Here is a 14,314-nt window from a genome sequence, read left to right on the forward strand (position 1 = left end):
CTTTGAAACGCCATAGCCACGGCGCATCGAAAGCAGACAAAGAAAGCTTGAGAGGTGCGAGCTGAGAATGTTCGCCCCCCCCTTCATTAACGTATACGTGGGACTGGCCGGGCTGGTTTTCGCCGCCCCACCCCCACACACACAGGTTTCGTGGGGTTGGTCTGCGCCCCCCCACCTCGACACACAGGCTTTTTCTTTTGAAAACCTTCAACGCAGAGTTTTTCAAAGCGATTCAACGCAGAAAAAAAAATGAAAACAAACAAATTTTGCTTACCTCGATGCTGTGTGTGACGGGGAGAGAGAATGAGAGAGAGAGAGAGAGAGTTCTTCCCTTCAAAAGTCTTGGCCCTCCTTCCTCCACACATTCCCGTGTGGAGATAAGGGTGAGGAGATTGTGGATGAAAACCATCGAGTGGGCTCCGGTCCCCCGTTCGCGCGCGGACTCTCACGATCCCCTCGAACCATGCTCTGATACCAGTGTTAGATATCCGTAACGCCGCTTCTACGAGCGTTACCACGAGAGGGGACGGCCTCTGGCTCACCACCCAGCCATAGAAGAAGAATGAGGATTGCCCCTCATCCCCCAGGCTATATAGTGTGTGGCCTGCCGTCCACACTAGCCTGGCCGCCCATGACTCCGCATGGGCGTCCTCTCCCACTGAACCCCGGATATGGCCATCCGGTCTGCCGTCGGTCACAGGCATTACAGCCTACGTGACAGGGCCCTTGTTGGCTCTCAAAATATTAGCTCCTCGATAGATATAACTTTTATTGTGCTCATCTCGAAAATTTTCAAAAGGAGAAATTCTAGTGGATTCCAATTTCACAAATCGAGAGAAGACACCCAATAATTATATGCGCAACGTAGCAAGGCTTGTCGACGTTGCAGTCCTATGGAGCACCTTTACCCTTCAAAATTGATGGGTTTGGGGAAATATAAGAAGTTTTTTTTTGTAGTTTAGTATAATTTTTGATGGGCATTTTAAAATTTGCAAGTATTTAATGATGTTCAAAAACGGCGTCAAAAAGCAATAATAATATTATGTTGTATGGGTCGTGTGTGGGAAGTGCTACAATGTAACCACCTTGTCCTTATGTAACTAACTCGATGATAATACAAGGAGGTGCCCACTCATAGAGGCAGCATACTCATTCTGGCCTAAACTCACTCAGACAGGCATGTCACATTAGTGGAGATGAAGGGCAGTTAGTAATTAGCAGACCCTTTTTGCTTTCATTTCTTGGTATTTCCCTCTCTGCCATGGAATTTTTGCTAGACACAGGCGTAGCTCTTTATCTATGCATGATGACCAAGGCTCATTTTTTCTACTTCCTGTTGCCATGAAAACCACCGATCTGCTAGGGGGGTGTGTGTGAGAGAACCTTCATGACATAGAATTCTCCCTAGAGAGAGAGAGAGAGAGAGAGAGAGAGAGAGAGAGAGAGAGCTATGGGGCTTAAGGAGCACGCTGAGAGGAGGATCTCGGATGCTGCCAATATCGCCAAATACAGAGGTGAACAAACCCTTATCCAACCCCCTGCTGAGAAGCAAGATGCCATGGAGGTGGATGCACATATTGCAGATGATGACGACAATGATGCAGAGATGCGAAAAAGAACAAATCCCCTACAACAGAGAAGAAGGACCCCCTCATCACACACACTCAATTTGAACTTAGTATGGTTGCTCATATTCCGTCTAAAACAAATGTCGAGGTGTGGTGTATGGGTCGTTTGTGTATGGAAGATCGTGTGTGGGAAGTGCCCCAATGTTACCACCTACTCCACTCATAGAGAGGGGGCACACAATATAAAAGCAATAATAATATTATCCTCGCAGCCAAAAATAAATAAAAAAATGTATTCGCGGTGATACCACAGCGACAAAAGTACAAAATTCGAAAGCGCTTAAAACGAGTCAGCGCCTCCTGTCGATCGATCAATCAATCAATCGATCGCCATGGATCCTTCTCCTACTACGTCCCCGTTCTCAGAGTCGCTGCTGCAGGGCAAGGTGGCACTCATTACCGGTGGCGCCACCGGAATTGGCTACGAGATCGCCTCTCAGCTTGCTAAGCATGGCGCCAGCATAGCCCTCATGGGCCGCCGCAAACACGTCCTGGATGCTGCTACCTCTGCTCTTCAAAACGATGGCTTCCAGGTACCACGTACCTAACCCCAATATGGCTGTTAGGATGCCAAATGTCTGAAGTTGGAGCTGAATCATATTTGCAAAAATATATGTATGCATGCATGTCTCTATGTTGTAGGCATGCACGAGTCCAAATATATGCATGCATGTACCTGTAAACATATCACGAGTGCTAGGAAACACCCCACAGATAGGTTCTTACATTGTTGTTGTCTTCTTCTTTGCCTTGTGCACGAGAGAGCCACTATTTTATTTAGGAGCCTAATTTCTTAGGGTTCTTACTCATGTATGATCTAGGCATCTCACCTGCAAGCTTGTCTAACTGGGCAGCTGGGCCTTATGCTTTTCTTTTGTCTACATAAACACATGCATGCGCATGCGCTTGCTTGAGCACTGTAGCCTTCTTCTGCTAGCCTCACATCAACATGTTGACTTGGTGGTCGATGCTTGTATTGAATGAAAGAAAAGGGTGGGGGTTTGGGTGCTGCGATGCTGTGTAAATATGTGTGCTGCATATGCTCAGCGTCCTAGCCTTCCAATTCCATTGAGGTATTGAGTGCTTGCATGGACACCCATGCATGAGCTGTAGGGGACACAGCTGGTGCAGCTTGGTGGACAATTGCCATCCTCTACGTGGGCTGCTCCAGAAGCACTTTCATGCATTAATGACCCATAGACTGCTCTGGATTGTAGTTTCAAAGAGCTCTTGAGTCCAAGGAGAGAGCCATGGGTTTGACAGGACACTTTGTTGTTTTGTGGGTGGCTTAAGGCTGTGTTCGTGTTGAGGGCTACTCTGCATTGTGTGGATGTTGGCAATGCAGTGGCCATGCTGAGATAAGACTCAACTTATGAGTGAATTCCTATTTTATTGGGTCACGGGCGTGTGCCCAGTTGACATCTTTGTTGACTCCACAATGGCTGCAGGCAAGTGATGATGTTGGGAATGCCAAAGTTGCAGCATTGTGCATTATCTCCATTTAGAGAAGCTTTTTCTCAATTCACAGTGTTTCTCTTTAAATTGTTTGGGCATGTAGCAGTAGCACGTTGTTGAGGAGGTGTACGGCTTGCTAAGTTGGCAGGCAGTTATTGCAGCGTGTAGGTGATGAGAGTCGAGTCTGTTCTCTTTTGAGTTTATGGCAACTCCTAGAGTTGTGTGTCTGTAAGGTAAATAGTGATGGTCTTTGTGGTGGAATTTATCTACACAGAAAGACATATTAGGAGCTTTGGTTAGTCAAATTGTGGTGGAGGTCTACTCAGATGTAATCATCCAACTTGGCTCTCCTATGCTTTGGTGTGGTCATATCCATGGGTAGGGCAATCAATTGTCAAGTGCAAGCTTCTTGTGTTTATGGGTTGTCTGGGTGCATGCATGTGCATAGGTTTCGTGCTGAAAAGGCTGGTTGGTATCACAAGGTGTTATCTAGATGGTCTGATAGGTTCTCTAAAGCTTTGTAACTTCTCTGTGTATGACAGGCTGTAGGATTTCAAGGGGATGTGAGGAAGAAAGAAGATGCTATTCAAGTAGTAGAATCAACCATTCACAGGTTTGGAAGGCTGGATATCCTTGTAAATAATGCTGCAGGAAACTTCCTCGTGGCTGCGGAAGACCTTTCGCCAAATGGCTTCCGTACTGGTAAGTCTGTATTTTTACTGTGATCTTGCATCTTCTCTCCATTCTTAACATCCTGTTTGCATGGTGTAGTTTTAGATATTGATTCAGTAGGCACATTCACAATGTGCCATGCGGCTCTGCATCATCTGAGAGCTGGAGGTACAGGAAAGGATACTATGGAGTCTGGTCTGATCTTGAATATAAGTGCGACACTGCATTATTCTGCACAATGGTATCAGATCCATGTATCGGCAGCGAAGGTCACTCCTGTTCTTCACCAGTGTTTTTCAAGACAGGACTTTTGGTCCATACTTGTCCCATCTTTTGTTATATTTTGGTCCACACTCATCTATACACCCATGCATACTTAGATGCTACTGGCATGACCATTTTCACATGCATGCAAGAGCGTGCATCTCTTATGTTTCTGTTACTATTTACCAGAAATTTATGTGTTACAACCTACACATCCTGCAGGCAGCTGTTGACAGTGTAACAAGATCTCTTGCTCTTGAATGGGGAGTGGATTATGGTATCCGTGTGAATGGAATTGCACCAGGTCCAATAAAAGACACCACAGGCATGGAAAAGCTTGCGCCAGATGAAGCTGGTTTGTCGGTTGAATATAATATAAAAAAAAGCCAGTGGGGAGAAAAGTGGGATATTGCCATGGCAGCCATTTTTTTGGCCTCAGATGCTGGTAAGTGTTATCTTCCACATCTTTAATTGCTATTTCAAGAGAGAGATTTAAGGTTGTACACCATTTTAAATGAACCACGCAATGAAATGATCATAATGAAGTGCTGCATAATTTTCAGCCTGCTGTCACGGGTTTTCATGATCTGTAACTTGCATGTTTTAGGCTATAGGTGCTTAAGGAGATGCTGGAGGCCTTTGGGCCTGGCTTTTATGTTTCTTTTTCCTGAAAATTGGTTTGGCTTGACCCATGCATGACCTCACAAACGTGAGGGGCCACCAAAACAAGTGTGGGGTGCCACCCAACACTTGGCACTCACCCACGTGCAAGTGGGTGGGTAAGATGCATGGCTGCCCTTCCCTACAAAGGGAGCTCCCCATTGTCATGATCATGTGTTTGTAAGGGCTATTGTGCTGGTTCATTGTAATATTGTCAAGGCACCCAATGAGCAGCCAAGTGTGGACATAGTTATTGGGTTTTTGTGTGAACACACTTAGTTGGACATTATTATTAGGGTTGCTAGGATTGGTAGCAAACTCACCAACGTTAGACACTATAAATAGGAATCTAGGCCTTAGTCATATTCATTTAATGATCAATCAGTCATCATCAAGTTACGGAGAGCTAGGAGCAGTGCTACCATTGTGAGTAGTTTCTCTATTTAGCATTGTATATACTTCATGTTAGTAATACATGGTAGATTAGGCCATCTCTCTCTATTGTGTATCAAGCATGAAGAAGAAGCAGTAGTTTGTTGCATGGGTTTAAGTATTTGATTAGGCGCTAATCGCAATAAACATGCTTCCGCAAGCAGTCATGTTACTTGGTATGAGAGCGTCATGTTTTGACGGAAGAAGATTTTTTCTCTCTCATAAGGGCATGGAGATCCATTGTGAAGAACCCCACCATCATTATCGTTTTGCATTTTCATCAGGGCTGCCTTTTGCAAATTTTGTACCAACCAAAGGGCAAGAAAGAGGCCCAAACGCACCAAGTAGAGGGCGGACAAATCAAGCAAGCAAGGTGGCCTGTTGGTGCTTCAAACACATCCAGATAGGGTGGAAGAAGGTGCATCAAGGGAGGTCCAATGGTGGGCACTCAAAGGCCAGATGTGGGAGAGGCTAGATCCAATAAGGCTGGAGCAAAAACGCAGCCCTATTCAGGCTGCAGGACAGCACACAGTAGGTGGCCATCCACAGCAGAAAAATGCATCAAAAGGGCGCCCGAGGTAAGCAGGTGGAGGCTTGACAGCACGACTGGGTGCCTGGACAACAGAGATGTGAACTCATGTGGGGACATGGGTTAGTCAAGCATAAGCAAACGCCTCAAGAGAGGTAAAAAAATATTTTTTTGAAGGCCAACCTAGTCGTATGTTCAGGTCAGCCTGCACTTGGGGGATGCCATGGGCTTAATTAAAGCACCCGCCACTCCACTTTCTCACCATTCAACACTTGAGAACCCAGCGATCAACAACATATTGAACACCAACCTAGTTGTATGCTCAAGTCAACCTGCACTTGGGAGATGCTGTGGGCTTAATTAAACCACCTGCTACTCCACTTTTCCGCTATGTATCCTTATAGTGGTGGATAGGTGAACGATAGGATTGAGCAAACATTTCCGGATAAGTGAGATGCAGCTGCTCAGGAGGTGACTTAGTTATCCACCACTTTTCCACTATGTATCCTTATAGTGGTGGATAGGTGAACGATAGGATTGAGCAAACATTTCCGTGTAAGTGAGATGCAGCTGCTCAGGAGGTGACTTAGTTTTTCAGACTTCATGGGCTTCCTACGAGGATTGTCTGGCAGAGATCCAGAGTTGAAAGGTCTTTTTTCTCTTTCATTCTGGGACCAAGCTATAATACAGCACAACATTCCTCCCTCAGACAAGAATACAGACAAGAAGCATGAACAAGACCATGATCAGAATGTTGTGGAGACCATGATCACAATGTTGCAGTGTTACCATCAGGAGCAATAGACTTGTCAGGAGGAGTTTCTTTCTTTGGTGGAGCATGCCATTAAAGATAAAGTTCATGCGTCCACCAACTGGAACCCCTTTAAGGTAGTGTATGGGTGACCTTTGGCCAACCCCATGAACAGGGCTGTGGAGAGTTTGATGGGCTATTTTGGAGCAGATCAAGTGGTTTAGAATGCTGATCAGATGTTGCTGTGGATCAAGGACATCTGGAAGGCTCAGTAGAAGCAAGTCAGAGAAGGTGATAAGCACCTTGCAAAGTAGGGAACTAGGTTTTTAAATCCAGAAGTGTAGTCTTAAGCAGTTCAGTGAAGTTTCTTTCAAGCTGGCTTCCAAGAAAAAAGGATCCCTTAAGATCATCCAGAAACTTTATTTTTTTGTTCTGAAGCTCAATACCAAGCTAGATGCCTGAAAAGCTCTGTATGATAATCTGTCCTGTGGCATCTCTCTGAATCTGTCTAGCAGGCATATAGTCTGGAATATGGCCTCTACTATCATAGGAGGCGCAGCAAACTCTGCTCGGATAATGTCATGAGGTACTGACGGTTTGCTGCGTATCATGCGTGCCATCATGAGGGCCTGTGGTCTCTCTATCTGTGTCCACCAATGGGTAGCAAGGCCTGGCGCCCATACTGCTGCTCCATACATCAATGCCGGTGTGACTAATGTGTCAAATAGCCACCCCTTCGTTCGGGGCTCCTGAAAATGCGCCTGGTGGCACTGTCTCTCTAGCATAGCCAATGCTGCATATCCCCGTGTCAATCTAGCTCTGGCTGCTAAACCCATGGTGAAGCGTGTGGCTGCTGCAGAGAAGGTAACCCCTAGGTACACGAATGATGTCACCACCTCCACCTGGCATCCTGCGAGAGTGAATGTCAGCTGACTCCTGCCCTGTCTCGATGTATGAAAGACCATAACCTTGGTTTTCCCAAGGTTCACAGTAAGACCCCTCTGTGTGCAGAAATCATTGAGTGCATGTAGACGCTGCTGTAGACCACCTGGTGACTCAGACACTAATACAATATCATCAACATAGAGCATAATATGTACTGAGTTACCTGCTAAATCAACTCCATCTCCGCCTCCCCGTGTAATGAAGTCAGCCACCTCATCAATGTATAACCCAAATAGCGTGGGGGAAAGTGGGCATCCTTGCTTCACAGCAATGGTGCTAGCAATAGTCTCGGACATACCTCCTGGACATCTGACTCGCCCAAAAACCTGCTCATATAATGCATAGATGCCCCATGTCATATCTGCTGGTATGCCAAGAGACTGCAGGCGCTGAAAGAGCCTCTCTCGTGGTACTGTGTCAAATGCCTTGCGGAAATCCACAAAGCAGCAATAGAGCTTTCTCTTCCTCACTCTGTCCTGATCAATCATACATCTCAAAGTGAATACATGGTCAGTGGTAGAGAAAGCTCTCCTGAAGCCTGCCTGCCCTGATGAGCGTAAACCTGCTCGCTCAGCATATAAGCTAAGCTCTTGCTCCAGCACTGCACCATAGAGTTTGGCCAGCACGTGGCCAACCATAACCGTCCTGTAGTTGCTCGGATCGAGCATATCCCCTGTTTTGTGAATCGGCACAATGGTGTGCATCGTCCACTCCGCAGGCAAACCCTCTGCTAGTGCCCTATTAAACAGGTGTGCAAGAAAAGGAGCTAAAGAATCTACTGCATATATGAGATGCTCACCTTGCAGGCCCATATGGTCGGCGGCCCGTCCATGCTGTAGGCGGCGGATAGCTTCCTGTACCATCGAGTGGGTAAAGAAGCTAGCTGTGGTAGGTCGAGGCTCTACAATACAATGTGCTAGGAATGGATGCTACAAGTGATAATGAGGAGGCCCCTTATATAGTGATGCAAGGAGCTGGTGGACTGTCCCTATGGAGCTGGCCAATTGCTCCACGATCCATAAATCATGGGAAAAGGCATAAATACCCAATAAATAGGCACACCCCCAATACGCTGAGATGCACAATATTCTAACACCCCCTTTGTAGCTCATAGTGTGCAAGAGTCTGAAGAAGATAAGCTAATGAAGATGCAACCATGGACCCTCCAATATTGCAGATACCGGAATCACCTCGGAGAGAGCACTCGCCAACCTATTTCCTCAAAACACAATGCCACCACGAACAACAAAGAAATCTGTATGGCTCTGAATTTGCACACCAATGTGCAGTGAACTCCAAGAATAGAATGATGAGTTGCTGGACACACCGTGCCTGTTATCCCCCATCAATGGATTGTCACATTGTGAACATATCCCAAAAACCTCAAACAATGAACTAAAAGATCATGTCCATAGTCTTTGCTACACCAAAGCTGACCTTGTCCTGCCAGATTTTAATACTTGGAACTCTGACTAACGGTTCCCATGCACCAAAAAATGGAGCTACTACGAGCCTCCTCTACCGCTCCCACAAGCCTTCATTGGTTGGAAGTACACAGGGAAAACTACATGTATACTAGAGAAGAACACCATCTTGGTCCTCGCGAGCCGAAAGCGCCGTGGGAGGCCTAGATGAGTCACTAGAAGTATCTGTATCACTGTCTTGTGTTGTGTCTTTGTCCTTCTTTTGAGATGAAGACTTGCCCTTGGTCTTGTCCTTCTTCTTGGACAAGCAGTCCTTAGACAAATGTCCTCTCTTCCCACACGAGAAGCACTAACTCTGACCTTTCTTCTGTATTGAAGAAAGTGCTTGATTTGAACTATTAAGAGACACGTTGATCTTACCGTGAGAAACGAGGATGGACTCTTCTTCCAAGAGGAGGAGGTTGAGGTCATCAAAACCTAGTTGAGTATTGTGACTTGGTAAACGACATCATACTCCAGAGCATTGTTGCTAGACGTTTTTAAAACGGGAAGTATTATATGAGTTTTATACTTTTAGAAACGTTTTTTAATTTTGGGAAAGTTTTTAAAATAAGTTTTTTATTCATTAAATTTTTTAAAGCCATAATTATGGTCTATATATATATATATATATATAGTTTTTAAGCCTAAGGTACCACAGACTTTATGTATAAAAGTGAAACTTGTGCCACATAAGAGTGAACAATTTGAAGCCTATGGCTATCATCATAATGATAATACATTCACATGGCCCCAGGCTTCTATGGGTCTGGTGGAGGCAATGCCATTCAACATTAACTTTAATATTGATTTACCAATGACCATTCAACATTAACCATTCATATACCAAAAAAACGCGTCTCAAAAATTTTTTTAAATATATATTTTTTAAAAAACTGCCTTTAAAAAACGCATCCCAAAAACTGAGACGTTTTGAAACATACACGTTTTTTACTTATTAAAAAAAATCATTCATGTACCAAAAAACGCGTCCCAAAATCTTTTTTAAATATTTTAAAAAAAAAACTACCTTTAAAAAACGTGTTCCAAAAACTAGGACGTTTTGAAACGTACACGTTTTTTTTTTTTTTTTTTGTAAATGCATTTTTTTGCAACTATGCTCCGGGGGAAGCTTGGTGAGGATACGTGCAGCTAACTCAGCGCAGCACCCATTGCCAATAACTGGTCATGGATAACCTTAGCCTTCATAAGGAACGACTTCATAGAATTACCAGTAGGAAACGTGCAGCTAACTCAGCAGAGGACAAGGCAGCACCCATTGCCAATAACTGGTCATGGATAACCTTAGCCTTCATAAGAAACGACTTCATAGAATTACCAGTAGGAAATAACAGACCGTAGAGTTGCCCTTGCAAAGTAATTGCCCGCATCGATGAATCTCAAGCATAGAGATTCTCCAATTTGGACCAAACTTGATGTGCATTGGTAAGAGTTTGTGTGGCCAATGAGACCTCCTTCCTAATGGTCCGCACAAGCATTGAGTGCGCCTTCGAATCACGATCCTCCCAGTCTTGTAATTCCGCAAGAATTCATCCTCGTGAACTTGGGGACCCATAAATTATGGGAAAAAGCATAAATACCCAATAAATAGGCACACCCCCAATACACTGAGATGCACAATATTCTAACAGTTTGTAGCGCGACTAGGCTGACCTGTCATGAAGAAATTGGAATGTGAAGCGAAATAAGTGGAGTTGGACTAAGAAGCAGGACCACCTGCATCACGAAGTAGGAGACCTGCAAAAATGGTTACATAAATTGAGCTGTTTACGGGTTACTGTCTATTTTTGTTGGGTTTTGTCTCCTGATTCAAGACTCCTTGCATTTACTGATTTTCCAGGCTGCTGAGATCACTGCAAGTTCCAGGTGGCCTATATTTTACTATGGTTGGGGCTGATCAGAAGTGGAATGAAGAATGGGGGACTAGGGGGGTTGATTTATAGGCGTAAACACCTCCGGGCACTGGCTGACCAGCAGTTGTGGCATATCAAGGCCTTTTTGCACTTTAATTTCCCCCCCTCTCACTTTCCACAGCCCCTTGCCGCCCCTTTGGGTCACATGGCTGGGCTGTTTTGGCACTTCAAGGCTTCCCGCCTGTCCCAATCCTGCTTAATTGGTCTTGTTCCCGTTTAGCTCCAAATGCACCTCCTTTGGCAGTGCCAAGCACTATCTATGACCAATGGTGTACAACAGGGGTTTCTCTTGCTATTTGGTCCTGGTCTGCTCATTTCTAATAGACATGTTGCATTCAAGCACTGGTTAACTGGTCATCAACGTGCACCTAAACCACCCTGTGCACACCCTCACTCCCAAAAGACCCTTTCCCTGCTCACAGTGGTCTCCCTAATTCTTGGTATGTTTACTGTGCATGGCCTCGGATAGACTTTCTGAGACCTTTGGCTTATCAGTCTGGCCCATCAAACTGTATCAAATAATCACAAAGCAGCAGTTCACTGTGTTCCAGCTCCTCAGTGATGGGCCGTGTCTTTTGAGTGTAAAGGTAAGTTGATTCCTCTATGACTATGCTTCCAGATCAAACCACTTGTTGCATAAGATAGATCTCCACTGAAGCTCGGGTTCAATCTTCTGAAGTCTACATTCTATCCTTGGCTGGTCACAAGAATCTGCAGAGATATCCCCTGATGAAGAGCCTGCTCAGGGCTCTCATGAGATGAAGCACCTACAATTGAAAATTCTCTGTGCAAAGACGTGCTTGGAACCCTTGTGTGAGAAGTCCCCTGTGTGGATACTGCTCTGCAGAATTTCCTTCTGGAACCTCATGGCCCTGCACGATTGATCCTCCCTATGGACACATCTATGTCGACCATGCTCAAGGGAGAATTTGCAGCTATTTCCTCAAGCCTCTGCAACTAAATCTGTTCAACTGTGGTGAGGCTGAGGTGTTGTGCTGCTGTGGCTTGGCTGCAGCCTGCCGAAGGGACCAGAGGTGATGCTAATGAAAGACTCTTCCTTAGGTAGTGTTTGTGGTGCCATAGACTGTTGTGCAGACACTTGTTGTGGACTTCTTTGAGACCATCTCCTAGGCCTCTTCATGTTATTGTTGCTTTGACCTCGATGCTTGATTGTTATGACTTCCATGCGTTTAAACACACCTCTCTTTTTTTTTTTTGGGGGGGGGGGGGGGGGGGGGGTGGGGGGTGGTCAAATCAAGACTTCCCAAATTTTGTGGATTTTGACAAGCTGTTTTCTGTATTTTAGCTCGGCATATAAATGGGGTTACAATTCCGGTCGATGGCGGGAACTGGCTCTACAAACCTCGTGTCATGCCCAAAGAGACAATAAGAGCTATTTCACGTGATGTGGAAAAGAGGTCGAGGGGTGCAAACAAGAGTCCTCAAAGCAAACTTTGAAATGCAGTTTTAGGCATTAAATCTTTCTTCAGGTAATCTGTTCTCTAGTAAGGTCCTCGTAATGATGAATGAATGTGTCCATCCTCTTATTTTAGATATGATGTGCTGCAGGCTGGCCAAAGCAATGCAGTCTACTAAGGCTTTGCTGCATACAGGGCAACAAAGACCTGAATACTGGCCCTTCTTTTAAAATGCAACAATAAGGTCTGTATTATTTGGACTATGTTAGTAAGCTCTATACAGGGCGTACTATTGCATTCACTTCCACATCTGTCCTACTCTTGAATCCTGGTGGGAGGATGGTGTAAAAAGATTTGGAAGAGGTAATTTGAATGACTCACATCTGTATGCTTCCACGTCTTTCTTTCTCTCCTCTTATGTGAAGCCGTGCCAATGATGCAAGGATTTACTTGTATGTGTTCCACGACAAGATAGTTACGTAGTAATCACTCACCGCACCAAATCCAACAAGGTTTGGGTTCTTAAGCAATTGAACAAACTTAAAGGCACAAAGATATGGATTGCAAAGGAATCAACCCCAATGCAACTCAACCATTGGGAATTAGTGAAGGTTCGAGTAGTTCCCAAAAAAGACAAATAGGTAGTCTATCGTGATAATGGAGGCCTCATAAAGAATTTCTGTAAAACCAATCCAAAACCTCAACAAAACCAGTTTTCTTTAGTTGAAATGAATGTATCTAATGTTGGCAACATAGTCTACTGGCTGATCAATATGGTTTTTTTTCTTTGGGTGTTTTCCCTTATTGGACCAATGTTGTGTATTTGGTCTTGTTGGTAATTTTGGGCTTTCATAGATGACAATATAATTTTCTCTTTTTGTCTCAGTTATTTGTCATATTCAATCCTAGAAAGCCACCTTTACACCTAGCATTGTGCTAGACTTCTTGAGATGTCAAATTACAACAGAGGGGAAGTTGTAAATGAAAGTAGATTTAGCAAGGTTACCTCTTTTTAAGAGCTTAAACTCTCTCTCTCTCTCTCTCTCTCTCTCTCTCTCTCTCTCAACATCACACACACACGCACGCACACACACACACACACACCCCCCTCTTTGTACGTGCACTTTCGTAAAATTTCTGTAAAACCAATCCAAACCTCAACAAAACCAGTTTTCTTTAGTTGAAATGAATGTATCTAATGTTGGCAACATAGTCTACTGGCTAATCAATATGATTTTTTTTCTTTGGGTGTTTTCCCTTATTGGACCAATGTTGTGTATTTGGTCTTGTTGGTAATTTTGGGCTTTCATAGATGACAATATAATTTTCTCTTTTTGTCTCAGTTACAACAGAGGGGAAGTTGTAAATGAAAGTAGATTTAGCAAGGGTACCTCTTTTTAAGAGCTTAAACTCTCTCTATCTCTCTCAACATCACACACACACACACACACACACCTCTTTGTACGTGCACTTTTGTAAAAATTTTATACTTGTAGTGAGGAAAATGCTAGGGTCATTACATGCTAGCTGCTTGATGTTGTGGTGGAAAGCTATTGTTCTCAATTGCACCATTGGCATCATTACTCCAATGCTCAAATCTAGTTGGTGTACAGCAAGGAGTAGAAAAATGGGATATGCTTCTCTCTACTTGCTACCTTGCTATGATGGAGTTGGAGGAGGTAACAATATAAAGAAGCATTTGACACTCTCAAAATACCAGCAAATTCTTCTCACATGGACACAAAGTAGAAAAGCAAGTATGCAAAAAGCTTGGTACATGAGAAAAGTGCACAATGGAGATTGGTGTTTCTCATTATTCAAAATTGCATGTGTTATTCATACAAATTGTTGCCCACACAATGTTTGGGCGTCTTATCTATGGTCTACTCTAATCTAGGTTATGTACAAGATAGATGTTAGCTTCTAGTACATAAGTATGACAAGCATTGCATCCCATTGTTACAAAATGATAACTAGGCATCTAGTGTAATTACAAAAGAAACCGACTTATATACAAGGCCATAAATGTTCACATACATTTAAAATGTGATTGATTGTGCATCCAAGGCTAGTAAGTGGCCTATTTCTTATACAATGCTTAATCTCATAATACATGCATAAAGTTCATTAACATGGGATTCATCCTAGCTTGCCTACCACATG

The 14,314-nt window shown here is 44.1% G+C and overlaps 1 protein-coding gene across 1 annotated transcript; it reads left to right on the forward strand.

Moving 5' to 3' along the window:
• Window positions 1–1,867: 1,867 nt before the first annotated feature.
• Window positions 1,868–12,535, forward strand: SDRB (short-chain dehydrogenase-reductase B). The gene is made up of 6 exons (XM_086823078.1): window positions 1,868–2,161; window positions 3,626–3,785; window positions 3,855–4,024; window positions 4,242–4,464; window positions 12,040–12,223; window positions 12,303–12,535. The coding sequence occupies exons 1-5, from the start codon at window positions 1,961–1,963 to the stop codon at window positions 12,189–12,191; spliced, it is 906 nt and encodes a 301-aa protein (XP_086679204.1). The 5' UTR covers window positions 1,868–1,960; the 3' UTR covers window positions 12,192–12,223; window positions 12,303–12,535.
• Window positions 12,536–14,314: the final 1,779 nt, after the last annotated feature.

This window comes from Cibotium barometz, chromosome 29 (assembly GCF_041138505.1).
Source record: "Cibotium barometz isolate CiBa-2024 chromosome 29, ASM4113850v1, whole genome shotgun sequence".
Lineage (NCBI taxonomy): Eukaryota > Viridiplantae > Streptophyta > Polypodiopsida > Cyatheales > Cibotiaceae > Cibotium > Cibotium barometz.